The 18,889-nt window shown below is 37.0% G+C and overlaps 1 protein-coding gene across 1 annotated transcript in view; it reads left to right on the top strand.

Moving 5' to 3' along the window:
* Nucleotides 1-18,889, top strand: part of COL9A1 (collagen type IX alpha 1 chain) — a 77,725-nt gene that overhangs the window by 21,685 nt on the left and 37,151 nt on the right. The window contains exons 7-19 of the mRNA XM_016195553.2: nt 62-136; nt 426-461; nt 575-637; nt 6,834-6,887; nt 7,148-7,183; nt 9,105-9,128; nt 9,489-9,542; nt 10,812-10,865; nt 11,514-11,546; nt 12,282-12,338; nt 13,730-13,783; nt 16,784-16,837; nt 17,294-17,347. Coding sequence (XP_016051039.1) covers nt 62-136; nt 426-461; nt 575-637; nt 6,834-6,887; nt 7,148-7,183; nt 9,105-9,128; nt 9,489-9,542; nt 10,812-10,865; nt 11,514-11,546; nt 12,282-12,338; nt 13,730-13,783; nt 16,784-16,837; nt 17,294-17,347 — 648 coding nt within the window. The remainder of the gene's footprint in view (nt 1-61; nt 137-425; nt 462-574; nt 638-6,833; nt 6,888-7,147; nt 7,184-9,104; nt 9,129-9,488; nt 9,543-10,811; nt 10,866-11,513; nt 11,547-12,281; nt 12,339-13,729; nt 13,784-16,783; nt 16,838-17,293; nt 17,348-18,889) is intronic.

Genomic DNA, 18,889 nt, shown 5'->3' with positions numbered 1-18,889 from the left:
CGCCCAATTTCTCCGTGTTGCCCAATGCACCCCACTAACGCGTGTGTGCTGTTTTTGTCAGAGAGGTCCCCCAGGCGAGCAGGGTCCCCCCGGGCCTCCGGGCCCCCCTGGAGTTCCCGGCATCGATGGCATCGACGTAAGTGTCTGGTTCCGCCCTTCTGTTCCTCCAGCCCTGCCCTTCCCTACCCTTTCTTCAGCGGCTCCGAGGGTGGCTTGGTTGGTTTGGTTTGGTTTGTTTTTGGCTTTTGTTTGTTTTTTTGAGAGGGCAAGTTGCCCCCCACCCTAAGGCGGGATTGGACATGGGTGAATCTTAGGAGCCTGGGGACTGTCCCTGTCCCCATCTGTGTGGCGAACACGCGTGGGACTCTCCCAGCGCGGTCCCCATCGCCTCACGGACTGCTCTTCCTCCCCTCCCATCTCTCCAGGGTGACCGAGGTCCAAAGGGTCCCCCAGGCCCCCCGGTAAGTTGATCAGCACGTCCGCACCCCACTTGTTTTCTTTAGACGTGGTGTGCGGCCACGTGCGGCCCAAGGGTCTAAACTTTGCACCTTTTTCTCCCCCCTCCCCCTCTCAGGGTCCTGCTGGAGAACCGGGAAAGCCCGGAGCTTCGGGCAAGCCCGGCACGCCCGGGGCTGACGTAAGTAGGCGTGTGTGCGTGTGCGGGCATGTGCGTGTGCATGTGTGCGTGCGTGTGCATGTGCGTGTGCGGGCATGCGCGTGCGTGTGCATGTGTGCGTGCGTGTGCATGTGTGTGTGCGTGTGTTTGTGCGTGCGTGTGTATTTTTGTGTGCGTGCGTGTGTTTGTGTGTGCGTGCGTGTGTTTGTGTGCGTGTGTTTGTGTTTGTGTACGTGTGTTTGTGCGTGCGTGTGTTTGTGTGTGCGTGCGCGTGTGCAGGGGAGGAAGGAGGAGGAAGGGAGGAAGGGGGAGGCTCAGTGCGGGGGAGGGCGGTGGACCCGGTTGCCACGGGCCTGTGGCCCCGCATGTGCCTGGCACGGAGGCGGCAGCTGCCCGCCGAGGGGCCTGCGGGGTGGAGGTGCCTCAGACCTCCAGGCTCTGGGGCCTGCTCAGCGCTGGCATTCCCTCCCTTCAGAAAACAGCAGTGGGCACCCGGCTCCTGCCTCCGACGGCGCCGTCTCTGCTCACCTCCTGAACTCTGCCCCGCTTTGGGGCACAGGGGGTTCTGGGGGAGACGGACGCCTGCTGGTCTCTGCTGGGGCTTCGCAGCAGTTGCCTTTGCTCTTGTCCTTTTACTGCTCTTCCCTAGATTAATTCAGAAAAAGAACCCCAGGCAGGGAAAGGGGCAGAAAAGCAAGCCGTGGTTGAGGGGAGGGCCGAAGTGGGTGGGATGTCTGGCGGTGGGCAGCGGCAGGGAGATGGGCAGCACACAGGGAACAGGAGGTTCAAAACTAGTTTCCTCTCTTTCCGTGGAGTTTTCTTAGCTGGCATCGCTGCCACAAATAAGCTGGCTAGGTGACTTGAAGGTTAGGAGCCAGCGACCTTTCCCCAATTTACCCACCTCCATGCCACCCTCCCCCAGCTGCAGGAAGCTCGGGTACTGAGGTGTATGGTGCACTTAACACTAAATAATAGTTCTTCAGAATGAAATGACTTCAGGACCCTCAGCATCTCCTCTCTCTACGCTCACTCAGCTAATATTCGTTGAGTCCCCAGTACAGGCCAGTCCTTGACTTGGTGGTTGATTGAGACACAAAGTGAAGTAAGAAAAGGCATTGCTCTCAGAACACACAGTGGTGTATCCAAGTTATCCTGCAAGTTGCCACTTTATGTCTTTTCCAAAGCCTATGATTGTAGTTTCCAAGAATGTTTGACTAGAGTTTAAGACAGATCCTTCGTTTTGAGAAAAGAAAAATATCAAGATTTCAACAGTTATTAAGATGTACTTTCTTTATCAAGATGATCATAATGAGGGTATTTGTCAATAGCGTTTATGCTTTAGGAGATACGCTTTGTTTTACATTTCAAAGCACTTAGTTTGAACTTTCTATGTATGCAAAGTGACAGTGCCGGAGGCCCCCAAGGACTAATATTTGGATAATACAAATTGAATATCAAATTAATATTTGTTCAGTACCAAAACATGATGAATGATTTGAAACAGTCACATCATAAAATAGTCTGATAAATATGACCACTAAATAAACTAGTAGCCCAATATAGGTTGGATTTATTTCTGCATTTCTTTAAAACTTGGATCTGATTTTTGTTTTGAGTGAAAAGCAATTTTGTGATTGAATTATTGTTATTATCATCAATTTTTGTGGTGGTTGAAGCACCTGAAGTCTTGTCCTACTATTGACAGAGGACCAGACTTATCTGTGCCTTAGTTTTATAGTCTTATGTAGCATGCTCAACAAATTCTTTACTTTTTTCCATGAAGTCATGAAGACAATACCTGGTTTTGGTTTATAATTTCCCCATTTAAATAGAAATTTTGGATAAACAAATGAAAGCGCTTCAAAAATCTTCAGAAGTACAATGTAAATAACAGTTATGAGTAATTTTTTTCTTTGTCTGTAATTGCAGTACTGTAGTGCAGAACAAACTAGATTTCCAAAGTTAAAAAATGGAAGATTTCTTTTCATAGAACTTGATCCTGGAAGATCCTCAGGGAGAAACTGTTGAGGGCATTGAATCAGTCTCCTTGGGACTGAGAAGGGAAGCAAGAGAAAAAGAGAAAAGGAGAGAAACAAAGTAAGAAATCCATGTACGTGCCAGTATTTTAGGCATTTCCTAGAACTAAGCAAAAAATTAACTATGCTAATTTGCATTTGTGTAGAATAACTTTTCTCTCAAGCACCCTTACAAACATTATTTCCTTTAACCTTACAACAAAAATAGGAAGAAAAAGAGTAATAGTGAATTTTTAGTATCTGAATTACTAATCAAGAAAAATGATACAGATAATTCAATGGGTAATAAAAATAATTTATAATTGATATTTCATAATTCTTTATAAATATTTCTATGGTTCATATTCACCAATTTTTGAAATGGAGCCATAGCTGAAAATTCATAGCTGAAAAGTTCTCTTACTCCACCCTTTGGCTCATTTGACATTTTAAACAAATCTTTTACTCTAAATTCAGAATAGACATTGAGAATAAATAGGGAAATATCAGTAACTAGATCAGAGTTTGCTGTCTGTCCCTGGACAATAGAAGTAGAAGAGCTTCAATAATCTTTTCTTGATAGGTGAACCTGAGTGTAGTTGTAGGACCTTAAACTCCAATCTCTTTGTCTTCTGCTCTTTGGTTCACTGCAAAGCTGTATTTTTGGTAATGTTAACATTACCAGATGATGTTTGGAAGAATTTGAAAGGAACATGGTTTAAAGGTAATTATCCTAAGTTAAGTGGATTTTTGATAGAAAAAATAGTCGTCACAGCTATGCTTATAGAATTATGTCTTGAGTTTCCAGACCTGAGTCGTGGAATGCTGGAGGAAATTAGACTGTGGGCTGGTGTTCCCTGTGTTCCCTGACAAACAGCAGTGTGAAAGTTCAGAACATAGTCAGCTTAGCCCGGCAGGGCGTGGCTCAGCAGTTGAGAGTCGACCTAGGATCCAGTCGATTGGGGTTCGATTCTTGGTCGAGGCACATGCCCGGGTTGTGGGCTCGATCAATGACTCTCTCATCATTGATGTTTCTATCTCTCTCTCTCCCTCTTCTGTCCTCTCTCTGAAAAAAAAAAAAAAGAACACAGTCAATTTCAATATCCTATATAGAACTTTATCATCATAAACATTCATATAAAAGCAATTCTTTCTACCTCTAGTAATATTTTCCTCTTTTATTTTTTTGATAAGTAAGAATTATTGCAAATTAAAATTGTGTGTGTGCATGTGTATGTGTGTGTAAATGTAAATAAGGGGGAAATATACATAATCTTTTCTTCCTGCTTTAAGTTCTTTTCCTTTGTATATATGTAAAATTATATATAGGGAAGTCAGAGTTTGGGTATAACCTTGTGCCCAATGGACAACTGTGTTACTATCATCAATAATATCAATAGAGACATTCTTATGGGCACTATTTGCTGTCACGTGCTCAGTGAGCCCTCTAAAACAGTATTTTATTTATTCTTACAGCATCCATCTAAGATAGGAAGAAGAATTAGAATTAATTATAGGAATTATAGTCAAACCATGCCCCCTTTTATAGGAAAGAGGTTACAATATACTCTGGATGTATACAACTGTTATCCCTGGCAGATGTTACATGACTAGTATAGTGAGTTATTAAGAAACTATTCTGAAAGGTCTGTCTGTATAAGTAGAAATAGTAAGGGACCGAAGAAATGTGAAGGGTCTGCAGAGTACAATGCCTGTGGTTAATACCTAGATTTGTTTACTTGCAGAACCCTTTCTGAACGAAGTTGTAAGCTCCCAGAGAACATCTTACACTTCATGTGAACTCTTCACAGCATCTCGAACAGTGCTGACTATATAATAATGATAATAATAATATGGTATTAGGAATAGCTAACATTTATTTGGGGACCACTCTGCCAGGCACTATTGTAAGCACTTTGTGTGTAATATCCCATTTAATCTTCAAAGTTGCCATATGAAGTAGATATTATTATTATTACAGCTATTTTACAAATTAGGAAACTGAGGCACTATACATTTATGTAACTTGTGAATGTTTTTGTGAATGTTGCAAAGCTAGTAAGTGGCAGAGCTAGGATTTGAACCAAAAAGAAAGATAATGTGGAGGGACAAGTGTAATATCCCTCCACCGAACAAGTATAATATCCTTCCACCTAAATTAATTTCATTCCATAGTCAGGTATTAAGTGTATATTAGATACTAGGAGTAATGTGCTAGGAATGAATGGACATATAGCCTTTGGCCTCAAGGAGGTTTTTAAAAAAATTTTTTAAAAATTTCAATTACAGCTTATTATGCTTTCCTACATAGCTATTTCATAAGAGAGTTCACTGTAGTATCTGACACCAGAATTTCAATTTAATTCAAAGAACTTCCTAAGGATAGACATCTTTATCATGTCCTATGGAAGATGCTAAATAAGAAGTGACCTGGAAGCAGCCTCCAGGTTATCCAACTCTTTACTTGGCTCTACTTTATTATTGTGCAGCTGGGATTCTACCATAAATAGGAGCCTCTGTCCTCTAATCTTGTCAGTGATTTAAGTCACAGATTGAAGATGGTTAGTGGGCTGAATGTGGGAATTTTCCTGAATTGGTATTGGAGGACACATACATAGAGTGGGAACTAGAGGGTCTATTAGTCCAACATGCCCTGAGGTTTAAAAAATCTAATCACCATGTATGCTTCCAGAGAGTGTTCCTGGATGTGTGGTTTGTTTGCTGAAACACAAAAGCCAACCTTTCACTACCATAGGTGCTCAGCAGCTAAGATGTTGGGGCTTATTCCTAAATTATAGTGTTATCTATAGATAACTTAGGCTAGGGCGATTGAACATTAGAGACAGGCTGTCAAAAATTATTTTGCATGGTTTTCGTAATTTTCTTCATTGACAGACTCCCAGTGATTAACATTTTCAACTCATTTTTTCTACTTCCTTTTATTCACTCTATGGAGTTATGAGGGAAATTAATTGATGTAGAGAAATGTAAAAATAGTGACCAGTGAACTAGTTTTCTATATAAGTTATATGAAAGCATTTTATTGATAATTATGCAGATTATGACAGATTAAATATGGATTTTGATGATCCATTTTCAAGTAGTGTTTTCATAATTTCAAGAAATCCTTCCCTCAATTAATATTATTTGAGTTTTTTTCAAAACCTTAATAATAGATAGGTTTTATAAGATATTTATGTAATCATGCAGATTGTATATATACATATATATGCATATATATAGTTACACATACACATTTATCTTTAGCAAGGTATAATTTCCAGATTACATTACAAATGGCATCTAAAAGTGTCAAAGAGTAAATAGAAAATTAAAAATATAAAAATGTATCTTCACCAAATATGGTAATTCAGTGTACACACAGTATTATTATGCTTTAATATCTATTTTATATTGAGAATGATAATAAAATAAGTACTGGCAAAAAATGAGAATGCTTTAGAGACATGCTTTACTAACTGTTTTAGTAGTAAATATGAGAGTTATAAATGTGTTTTATAGTAACTGGCTTAAATTCTATATACAGAGTGGCACACATGAAAATATATACTTAATTATAGCTATATTTATTGAGGAAAATAATGTAGAAACATGCATGCTCTCAAATGTTTCAATGTTAAAAATTGATGTTCTTCAATAAACAATTATTGCTAGAAGATGGCTAGAGGGCTTTATTTAGGTGGCTGTAAGGTTATAATGAGATTGATTATTTTAAATTCCCATTGAAGAAACATTTTATTAACTCTCAAGACGTTATTAGAAAGTTATAGAGACATATAGTATTTTTATTTTATAAATGAAGTAAAGAAGGTACAAAAACATGGGTAAGTCATAGAACCAAGACATGTTGCTCCATCAGATTTAGCTATTATTAGAATGCTGTAATTGTTATATTGCATTTTTTCAAAACAATTGCAACAACATTAAGTTATTGAACCCTGTGATAAACAATGCAGTTAGCAGGAAGTTATGAATACAATGACATTTATCAATATAAAGTAAGTAACAGATGATATGTTAAACATTACTTTCAAGTAAGAATATAGAAAGATATTTTTATAAATATTTGTATTATACATAGGTAACCATTCTTTACATAATTAACAAATAAAGTGAAATTATCCCCTTAATGGTGTGACTAAGAATGCTATAATAGTTCTAATATTATCTTGCTTGGCTAGGGATTAACAGGACCTGATGGATCCCCTGGATCTGTTGGACCAAGAGGACAAAAAGTAAGTTAATCTGATATTAATTGCTGGTATTAATTAAATGCTGAAGTATAATTTTATTGTAATGATCACAAATCAACTAATGAATAAATTGTGAAGCAGCTGAAATATACTGTTCAACTAAAATTGTGTTTTAGCTGAATTAAATTAAATTCAAAACACCCAGGTGGAGTGTTTTAGTAATTTTAATATTTATGCAGTTTGCATATTTACATATTTATACTATGAAAAGCTAAGTATAATGAAGCTATTTTTATTTTTAGGGAGAACCTGGTGTGCCCGGATCTCGCGGATTTCCAGTAAGTGAATGTAAAACAACAGAATTGAAAATCTATCTTTAGGTAAAATTCTGCCATTGTGGAAATTTTAAATGCAGTTTTCTACATAATATACATTACAAAGAAATTTATGACTTACCTGGTATGGTAAGTATTCTGAGTATGAGTAGAAACATTTTAGAGAAACTTGAATGTACAGTAAAATACACATGTCTGTTTGCAGGTGGTATTTCCCAATAGAAAACTCCCTCCTCCACCCTCATTGATAGAAAACATTTCTTGCATAACATGAGCAAATCAAAGCATTTAGTGTTTAGCCCATGGCATCACACCGCTTTCTTCACAGCTGGTTTTCTCTCTCATGAAATACCCGCCATCATATATTATCATCTGCCCAATTTCCTGGCTAGTCTTTTCCTACATTGCACAACCTGGCAGATTTGTATTATTTCTATTTATAAGAGGACTAGGCCTCAGGCTGCTTTTCCTTTCGATTTTGCTCTTCATTTCTTTTTTGTTTTTGTCATTAATTTGTATTTTCCCTCCTTGTTTTTTATTTGCACTGTTTTCTTTGCCGTATTTCACCAAGTGTCAACTCTTCCATTAAGGCCTATTTTCAGAAGTGAATGGCTTGCTGGCCTTCCTCAGCTCAGAGCTCAACATCTTATAGTGATGCCTTTAAAAAATTTAGTGAAATGTATTAATCACCTAGGTTTCTGATAATGAAATAACTTATTGATTACTTTGGTATTTTCAAGCATAACACATTTCCCAAATTGATCCACATATTAAAATGTTCAAGTAGGAGCAATTTTTCAAAGAATGCCTTGAAAAAGTTCTACTTATCATTAAACATACTGCTCATGTGAAATTATTTCTTATTTTGGCTGCCTAAATAATTGGAAATAGTAATGTCATTATCAGAGGGTGTACCTTGATTCCACTGGATGCTTCATATATGAATTTCTTAGAAAAGAAAGTCTTAGAGTGAAAAGCTAACATGACTCTGGTATCAGAGATAGCTGGGAATAAAAGCTGTTCAATCCAGTGTAGGAGAGAAAAGAGCAATGAGGAACCCCAAGGAGTGAGGGGGAAAGTGAACCTGGAAAGCAAAGAGAGAAAATAAGGGATTTTAGGCAGCTGATTTTCAGTTTATCAGCTCAGCAAGCATATAGTTAGGGTTTATTATACACTAAGTCTTGTGCTAGAAATGGAGGCTTGGAGGATGAATATGACGTAGTTTCAGTCCCTAATTGTACACAGTTTGGTGTTGCTAAAGAGATATAAAGTGTAAAGGAGAGGGAGAGGGAATACTAGTTTTAAAATTAAATTCAGCATATTAAATTAGGATCCCATTCTAGGTCATTTCAGGAGTGACACCGTTTTATTTTTAATATCTACTGGATTTGGTGTCTGGAAACAGAGTCCTACCTGTCAAAGAGTGTGTGTTTGGACCCCTTTTTATCCCCTACCTCCCTGAGCTGAATATTTGCCTGGGGGAACATCCAAACATCACGTTATAGATTATGAAACATTATACTGTGTTGCTTTTAATGTAGGTTTCTTATAAAGCACGACAAATGAAAAACTCTTTAAACTGTCAGATTGTGATGTCTCTTTGTGAGTGATGGTAAGTTCTCCTGAGGGCAAACATGGGTAACTTCTTTACTTTGATTTTCTCTAAAAAAAAATGTTTGGAAAAATATATTACTGGTTAGCTTAGACATCAGAGGAATGTTTGAGGAGTTGGCACAAGCTCCTGCTTCCTTTAGAAGCAGAGCCATGTTTGCTTTCCTTTATCCATTGCTTTCTTTAGAATGAGCATCACATATTTATTTAGTAATAAAGTTTATAGCTTATTTTTGAACTGAGTTAGGCCTGTGTCTGTATTTATACTAAATGTAAATCACATATCATCATAATTTTTATTTTAATCTTTTAGGGCCGTGGTATTCCTGGACCCCCTGTGAGTATTGCCTCTTGATTTATTTTTACATAGTCTATAAAAATGGCCTATTTCTCAGAGCTCAACCTTACTCTCCAACTAACATTCCACTAGTGGTGTTTATAGTGTCCCACCTACATGATCTTAGGTGGCTACTAAGACAGCACCCCTATTATGCTAAACAAAATATTTTATTAACTTAAGAAATTTTGGTTTTCCTTTAAGTAATTAAAATTTGGTCAAATGGGTTACTGTTTCACTGGAAACCAAAGCTAGCACAGATACATAATGCTAAGTCAGTTGTTTGTCACACTGGATATCATTATGCTAGATTATAAAACATTCACTAATCACCATGTCCCTTTAATTTGTTGACTTCAGGGTCCTCCTGGGGGAGCAGGTCTCCCTGGAGAGCTCGGCCGTGTTGGACCAATTGTGAGTATTACAGCACCTTTTGATAGACATTTGTTGATTTTAAAGACGATGTTACTAGGGAAGGCAAATTACCCATACTGTTTTTTATTCCCTGCACTTCCAAAAAATAACAGATGAATTTCATTTCAGTTGATAATATTAATGGGAACCAAAGATAATAATGCTACCTTGTTTTTGTACAGTGATTTTAAAATTTTCCCAAAGTTTTCAGCTAAAATTTTCCTCCCAATTTCCAGAATTAGTGGTCAAGTCAAGAAGTGTTACCTGTATTTTACAGACTCAGTAGTGGGGCCCAGTGTTTTTCAGTTTTTGTTTTTTTGTATTAGATTCTGCATGAAATGTAGGCTAAAATTATTACCATGTGTATTTATACTAAGGTCATTACATTATAATCAAATTAACAGAATGTAGCTTTAGGCAATAAAGAGCCAGATTTTATAGAAGAAATTGTTGATAATGAGTGCTTGATTTTAATATTCAATGTATATTTCAAAAATGTTGAAGTACTGATGTTATGTGAAGGATAGATCATTGTAAACTCACTGAGAGTAGGAACCACATATTATATACCTTTATGCTTACTGTTTGACAAATTTACTTACTGAACAATTGAATGAATGTGAGATGATTATAAAGTTAAATCTAAGATGTGTTTGACTTCTTATAGTAGAACATTAAGAAGGAAAACATACCAGGAATAAACTTTGGATATTAAGACTAATTAGAATCTATTTTCCCTGAATGGCTTGTTTGAATTTAGCCACATTTGATCTTCTGTCCCAATTACAAAAGAGGGCAGTTACAGACCAAGTGATAGCTCATGGGTCACCAGCACCAGGGAGAGTCTGACACTGCAGAGATTAACCTTCCATTTTACAGCTTCAGGCTGGGTGCAAGACTGCTTTTACTGCCTTTAGATGGATGACACTAGCAGTGTTGTCTGTTCAGTTCCTCTGCAAATCAGCCAGAAAAATATGTAGTATTTCCATAATAGAGAAAGTAATCATTCTATAGAGAATTGGCTTTGCTTTTCCCCCAGGTCTTCCTCTACGTTGTTTTATTACTTTGGTGACATTGGAATTCCTTTATTCTTCTGGTCTTGTGGAGCTGATTGGATTATGGGCCACCCATTGATTTTGGTGACAGGCCTATGCATGGCTGAGCTCTGTAAGGGTTTCTAGTAATGTCATTCTCTCGTGCCTCACTAGTTTTCTGCACTGTGTTTTGCAATATATATAACCACTGTATCACAATTTTCAAATAACTTAGGGTGACCCTGGGAAAAGAGGACCACCTGGCCCACCTGGACCTCCAGGACCCAGTGTAAGTTATCTGCAGCTTAAATTTCTCTGCATTGGAGATTCAGGATTAAAGAAACCTAAGAACCAAAGATGAAAGTACATGTTAATTCAGTCATTGTCCTAATATTTCAAAATACCTACCAACTTTTTTTTACCCATTCAGAACATGGTTCTTTTTAGGACAGAAAAGTAGAGGAATAACAATAATTTTAAAGGTGGTTTTAACAGGGAATGGCTTACTCTTTATATTTGAAGTCCTTTGATGTTTGTGATTCTCAAATGCTCAAAACTTTGAATATGAAAGAACATTTTCAAGTGAACTAGTTTTTACAGAGGATTTACACAGTAAGCAATTAAAAAATAGAAGTTTAAGTAGGAGATAATCCATATTTTAATTTATGATTCCAAGTTCCCCATATTTTCTATTTTGTCTCTCATTCCATCTCCCTTCAATCCTCTGAAAGAAATAATCTACTACAATTTAGGGTTCTCCAAAAGATATACACCCATGAGACGAGTTTTTAGAACATTAGCATATTATTTGCTCTTTGTTCCTTGTATTTTATTGAACAAATATTTAGTATATTTTTGTCCAATGAACTTTCTATTATTAGTAGGTTTGAATTAAATATTTCAGTATATTCTTAACTCTAATGTTTTCTGACTTTAGGGAACTATTGGCTTTCATGATGGAGATCCATTGGTAAGATGTTTTCCTTTGAACAAAATACAGTTTTAAGTCAGAGACCGTGTAATCTTCAGACGAGTTCTCTTTAAACTTATTACAGTGGAATATGTTGTATTTCTGTGTTTTATTTTACTCAGATGGCAGAGCAATCTGTACCTCTAGTGGACTGGTGGCTTGTATACACTCAGACTGTAACCTCTTTTCATTATAGAAATATCTTTGTTTTTCCATAATCTTTTTACTCTATGACTAAGGCATTTTTTTCACTAGAGCACCCCAGTTTTAAAAGATAGAAGTCAAATAACTCCCTTTGAGACTTGTTTTACTTATAGGCTAATTTCAAATGATGTTGGTAAACTGCACTAAATTCAATTTTGCCCCATTTAATGAGGGGATGTGAACCTTAGGAGAAAGCTAGTCCAGTGGAGGGGGGGCACAGGATCCGGTTGTGGTATAACAGGTTATCTGGAAACATTTTATTTTTAAAAATAAATTAAATCTGAAATAAGTATGGCAAAATATTAACATTTATTAAATATGGGTGGTGGATACATGGAGGGAAAAGCTTGCTATATTCTCTGTACTTTTCTAATTAAAAATGAAATATTAGAAAAAGGAAAATGTTGTTCCAAGTTATTTAATGAATATAATTTCATTGGGGTTCTGTGGCTGGAATCCCTAAAAAAATACCCTTTTGTCACAAAGTGGAGGCTCTAGTTTATGCACTTTCTGTCTCTGTCTCTCTGGCAGTGTCCCAATGCCTGTCCGCCAGGTCGCTCAGGATATCCAGGCATACCCGGCATGAGGGTAAGAAAGAGAATAATTTCAGTATTTTATTTTCGAGAGTGAGTGTTATCCATAGAAAAAATAGCGCCTTTCCTTTATGCACTGGCCTTCCTGGTGCAGGACCTCAGTTGATGGATTGGGCAAGTCTGTGTTTGCTTATTCTGTGGCTTAGTCTGGGTCCTTAGTCAGTCCTAGAAATTTCTGCTGGTGCCCCTGCCAGCTCTTCTTACCGAGACACAGATGTTTGATTATACAGAGCTTTTGTTGTTCAGGAAAGAAGTACTAATAAAATATATTGGATTGAGAGACTTCAAAACACCAAATTAAGGTTCAGAAGTTTGCCTTCTATGGAGGGTGGGGGAAATTGTGCACATGATGTATTTGAAACTCTTTTAGTTAAAAAAAAGAAAAACTGTGCAAAATAGGCAAGAAAAGGGACATTCCCAATATGTTTTTCTCTCATTCTGCCATTATAATTACTTCAAATTTTTCATTAAAAAAATACCACATGCTAGGGTTAAGTGGCTTTCTCTCTCTGGTCTATGAGTCTGAGATGATTTTGGAAACTGTCAGACCAGTAGAGTTCTGCTATGATCTGAAATGCCCCAAGGCACTAGTTTTCCAATTATGGTTTTCTCAAAGTTTTGTTTTGGTGGATTCCCACAACTTCTTGGATTGGTGTCTTATTACTCACAAACAAGAAAGGCTCTGAGCGTGAAAGCTCTGATAGACCTAATGTTGGAATGTTCATTTCATATTTGCCTCATGTAACTGCCCAAAGCACATACATGCTTAGAACTGGTGTCCTGACAAGAAAAGATAGGGATCTTTTCTTATGTTATTCAACCCTCACCGACTGCTTTTTAGAGATTTCCTTTTGCATTTAAAATAGTGTACAAGAAGCAGGAAATTGTGCATCTAGGGAGGTCCACTTCCTACACCAACTTTTCTTCTCCTCCAGGAAGGAGATGGGTATGGAGAAAGCAGAAGGGTATTCAGAGCAGCCTCCAGAGAGCAGGGACACCCGCTCAGTTGGGTCAGAGCTGTCACTAATTTACTGGGGAAGACAATGCTCTTAACACAACTGTGAGAAGAAGTTTGGGATGAAGGGATCTAGGGACCTATAGTCAATGAACCATGTTGCTGAACCAGGCAGTGGAGCTTTTTTTACTCTAGAACAGTGTTTTTTTATTAACTAAGACTGATATTTACCATTTGTAGCAGTCATGTAAGACATATGGAATTACTAAGGTCACTTAAGGTAGTCACACAACCTTTTCCTTAGCAGCATGTTGACACAGATTTGGGGAAGCAAGGTCACTTTATGGGCCTTCTTACCACTCTCTGTGCCAAATATTCTTTTATTGGTTTATTTGTCTTTCTATTTATTTATTTATTTTTGCATTTGTTAGGGTCATAAAGGGGCTAAAGGAGAAATTGGTGAACCTGGAAGACAAGGTCACAAGGTAAGGAAAATGAGTATTTCATGGGTAAATTGTGATTAGGAGGTTTAGGAGGTAGTGATCATTTTATTATAAGAAATTATAAGGAATGATAAAACATGATATTTACCTTTTCTTTTCAAATGATAATTGACAAGTTCTCGGTGGATGCATCAATAATCTGGCTAAACATAATATTCTAATGTTCAGTTACAAAAAATAAAGCACCATACTTTTAATTCTTTCCTGTATTGCTACCCCTTGTTTTCTTGTTCAAATCAATCACACTCAGCTTTTTTTCTTGATGTTTTTAATAGTCAAACGTTATTCAGCTAGTTTTTGCACTCCACTAAACAACATTTTATGACAAGTGTAAAATTTTATGATAAGTGTTGCTGAGACTATCAAACGGAGAAGTTGGTAAATGGCTGATAGTCTCTCATCTTAAGTTATCTGCAATAATTTATCTCTCTGTTTTTGACTTTATTTTACTAGAACTCAGATTTTGACTCATGTGAAAGTTAGCAATAGGAATCCACAGCACAACTTGCATTGGGGCTGGCATGCCTTGGAGCAAAACTAAGACTGAGCCTGGCCGGTATGGCTCAGCAGTTGAGCACTGATCTATGATCCGGGAGATCGAGGTTTGATTCCCTGTCAGGGCACATGCCCGGGTTGCAGGCTCAGCCCCTGGTGGGGAATGTGCAGGAGGCAGCCAATCAATGACTCTGTCATTATTGATGTTTCTATCTCTCTCTCTCCCTCTCCTTTCCTCTCTCTGAAATCAATAGAGACATACTTAAAAAACAACAAAAAAAAGCAAAAGAACTCCCAAAAAACCTGAGGCTGAAATTTAAAGCAAAGTGTCTTATTTGCCCTTTTTTATCTACTAGTGTAAATCTCTTTTAAGTGTCAAAGAATTTGACTTCCTCTATAGTAGAATTTTTGTCCCTGTTCTATAATATTTACCAAAGTCAAACTGTTTTTATTAATGCAGGTCCTCTAGACTTTACTGAATATGTCCTTCTATATTTTTATTAAGTAATGGCAGAAGATTTGTTTTTTGGATGTTAAGAGATAGAGAGTCAATTTATTAATATCTTCAGGTATTAATATCCTTGAACTCCTTAGCAAAAAACAGTCTGTTGAACAACCTCAGGTAATCAGGATAAATAGACCAATTTTCAGTACCTTATTACAGTTTGGACACTTATTTTTAAAATTTTTTTATTACTTAGGCTTTGATTAATTAAGGTATTTTATTTACCTAGACTATAACAGCTGTGTTCTTAATGTCTAATTGGAGAAAACAGAAAAAAAAGAGTACTCTGGAAAATTTTTCCTCAATCCTATTTCTCCACTGAATTTTAAAATTCATAATTTAAAAATTTCAACAAATATTTATTAAGTACTTGCTATGTGCCAGGGTTTATTCTAACTGCTAGGGGCACAGAAGTGAAAAAATATGTCCAATCATGAGGACTGGCATATCCACATAATAGAATATTATTTAACCACAAAAAAAATAGGTGTTTAAGAATATTAAATTGTTCCAAAAGATATTCATAAGGTAATACAGTGAAGCAGATATAGACCTCTCTTATTTTGATGCATGCATCTCTTCTTCTTTTGGTGACCCCCTTTTCTATGGGAAAGTTCTAATCCCCAGTCCTATGGGACTTGACAACGGAGCTGTCAATCAGGGTATCTTTCCACTCACCCCACAAAACCAGTATTGTTGATACCTATACAAGTTAGTTATCTGGACTCTCAGATTTGGTTTGGTCTTCAGTGAGGAAACTGCAAATTATTTTGGTGTGAGATAATTAACCAAAATTTTCATTGGAAATTGTTGAAGACTCCTTTAATTTATACATGTTTGTGTCACTTAAAACTTTCAGTTGTCAGTCTTTGAAAATTGACATATGAAAATAGAATGACAATTGCTCATTGAAGAATGAACCTCAAAAAGGTTAATAGATGCACAGAACTGTAAACTGAGAGCAGAATGATGGAGAATTAAGGGACTAGGGGCCTGAAGTTTACATTTAGATTCATGATTCTGCCTTGAATTTACTCAATAAGTTAGTTAAAGATCTTTAAAACTGTTTATGAATATAGGAATGAATAGTCAAAAATCTTTTAGTAAAATGATGTTAAATTTCTACTTCTAAATTTGCCATTAAACTTTGTGTTTATTGATTAGTTATTTATCTGCTGGTGAAATATTTAAATCAACTACACTACTCTGAGGTTTATTAACAGTCTGTGGAAAATATCCCAAACTCTGCTAATGAAAACTTACGAATGGACATATCAATCACTGTAGTTTTTGTAGTTAGTTAGGGAAATACAAGTAGCATTTAATTATACCCATCTGTTGATTATCCACTCCATGAACCAGCTAATTCACTGGCTTTCCCATTGGGACCACTTCTCCCCACTGTCAATCATATGTTCTTATGGAATATAAGCTTAAAACAACAATGAGACTAAAAAGAGTAAAATTATGTATGACTCTCATAATTCATTAAAAAATCAAGTATAAGTGATTTAGGCATATACTAGTTCTTTGCATTATATGTCCAAATTTTCTATGTTAATACTTCCGTTAAATTTTCTGTACTGTATTTCCTTTTGTTTGAGTAGTATGATCTTATTTTTCCAATAATATCCCAACACACACTTGAACATATATGCATACATATTCTCCCTCTCGCTGTCTCTCTCTCTGTCTGTCTCTGTCTCTCTCCCCTGCCCTGTCTGCTTCCCTCCTGTCGCCCTTTCTTTCGAAAAGCATCTAAAATGTTACTGCTATTTATAGGTGGCTTTATTTGTATACTTTTCTGTATTTTCTGAATGTTCTACAGTTAATATGGATTGCTCATGTAAAATACTTTTTAAGGTATATTAGAGTAATTCAGGGGATACCAAATAAATTTAAAATGTGCTGATTTAGATCAAGCCTATTTCTATGTCCATTTGCTAGAATAATAGTAAGTGTGCCCTTCTGTTGCTTTTTAGGGTGAAGAAGGTGACCAGGGAGAACCAGGAGAAGTTGGAGCTCAAGGACCTCCAGTAAAGTATTTTAAAAATATTTTGTGGGTTAGCTTGGGAACCTAATTGCCTTTGATGGCATACATTGGGGAGGAAAAATTATTCCAAGATCTAAAATCACAATGATGTTACATGTAAGGAGGTGGGAATGGCAGTGTATTCTGTATACGAGTTAAAGCTAAGTTATATATGTTACCATAATTCTTTTATGCTAGTGATACTTTTTTTGTCATCAGTAATTGTTCTAACTCCAGGTTTGTTTTTAGTCTTCAGAATTTTAAAAAAGGATTTATCATCAGAAGAATTCTCCTTGGATTTTTCTTTCTAAACTAGAGAAGTTCATCTATATAATGCCACGATTTGTTAATGTTAACCTTAGGTTATGATAACATCCTTCTTCCAAATCAGTTTTTGTGATGAGCTAAATGAGTATGTGCTTGAACAACAATAATTCATTTTTCTGTTTTACATTTCCAGGGCTCTCAAGGATTGAGAGGTATCACCGGCATAGTTGGGGAGAAGGGAGAAAAAGTAAGATGATGATGATATAATATAAAAATATATAAATGTGTAAATTTTTGGCCATTTAAAAGTATCTTCTTATCTTCAGCAACATCATTTTTTATTTTATATCCTGTGCTTTGTAGATGTTTGGTTAGGGTCCCGCATTTCTGTTATAAACATAGCCTGTAGAAATGAGTAGTATGCGTAACACTTGTCATGTATTATATATTTTAAATAGGTAAATAGTAATAAGCAAGGCTGTTATATTTTATCTCTTTATCATCATCAATAGTTAACACTGAGAGCACTGATGCAGTAGCTGGAGAGCAAGGCTAAGACAGGGGAAGGTGGAAAGGGAGAGGTGAGAGAAGGCAGGACACCCTCAAAGACACCAGGGCCATCAGTGGCTGTCCTGCCAAGCTGATTGCTGAGCTCTGCCCTTGGCAGGGCTCATACACTTGTGGCTGGAGTTCACCAACCTGTTCCTGGCCTGGCCTCGGAGTCCCGATTCTCCTGGCATTTTCACCACAAGGTGCTCTGCCAGATGCTGGGGACGTTCAAAGAGGCAAAAGGACACCTGCAAGTTTGTTATTTACTGGGAGAAAACAGCTAATGACAGTGCAGACTAGAGAGGCATCGGCTTGAGGGTAAGTGGTGTGAGGGCCTGTGGACCGAATAGCTAATCTTGATGGGGGAACTGGGAAGGCTCAGGAAGGAGTTGGCATTAGAAAGATGAGCTGTTGCTGCTGGTGGAGGCCAGAGGCCAGGGAATGCTTGGCTGAGTGAATGTCATCAGCAAAAACATCGGGGACCTGAAAGTTCATGATGTGCCCAGAAGTGTTTTTCTTGCTCCATATGTGTGCATGTGTGTGTGTGTGCAGGGGGTGTGTGTCTAGCTTCTTTACCAGACTCTAAGAAAATGGTCACTACTTCTTAGAAAGTATGTTAGGAAACCTAATTTGCAGGCTCCCGAAAAAACACACAAAAGCCCTTCTGCCTACCACCACTTGTGCCTCTCGCTCCATTCTCTTTAGAATGCCTGTGGCTAACGGCTCATTTGTGCCATTCCACTCTGAAGCACACAGCCTTTTATTAGCAGCTAAACAAGAATAATTTACTCAATATATGAAGCTGAATATTTTTTTAAAAAAAGAGATGCACATTTCTTGTGTAGTAAAAGAATGATTTTGTGAATAATTTCTTCAATTTAATTTTTTTCAGCCTTTGTCTCTTCTAGGTGTTCTCACTCTGCCAGCTTTCCTCTTCCAGTTCCTCTTCTCTAAAAACACTGTACTTAAAAAAACAACGTATTTTAGATTTCTATATTCATGTTACCTTAAGTAATATTCTGTGAGTATTTTTTCTGTTATTAAATAATGTCATTTATTTCAAAATTGCTGGTATGCAGGCCTTTGCTTTTTCTGGATTTAAATCATGCCTAATATATGTGATCCCTCACTTTGAAACCCATTACTGATCTTGATATGCTTTTTATTTGAGGTATTTTGCTACTCGGTGTTTTTCAAAATTTCTCATTCCCTCTGATTTCTGTCAAGTTACTATGAATTA

Source organism: Miniopterus natalensis, chromosome 5, assembly GCF_054644295.1.
Source record: "Miniopterus natalensis isolate mMinNat1 chromosome 5, mMinNat1.hap1, whole genome shotgun sequence".
Lineage (NCBI taxonomy): Eukaryota > Metazoa > Chordata > Mammalia > Chiroptera > Miniopteridae > Miniopterus > Miniopterus natalensis.
This window is presented reverse-complemented; position numbering and strand designations above follow the sequence as displayed.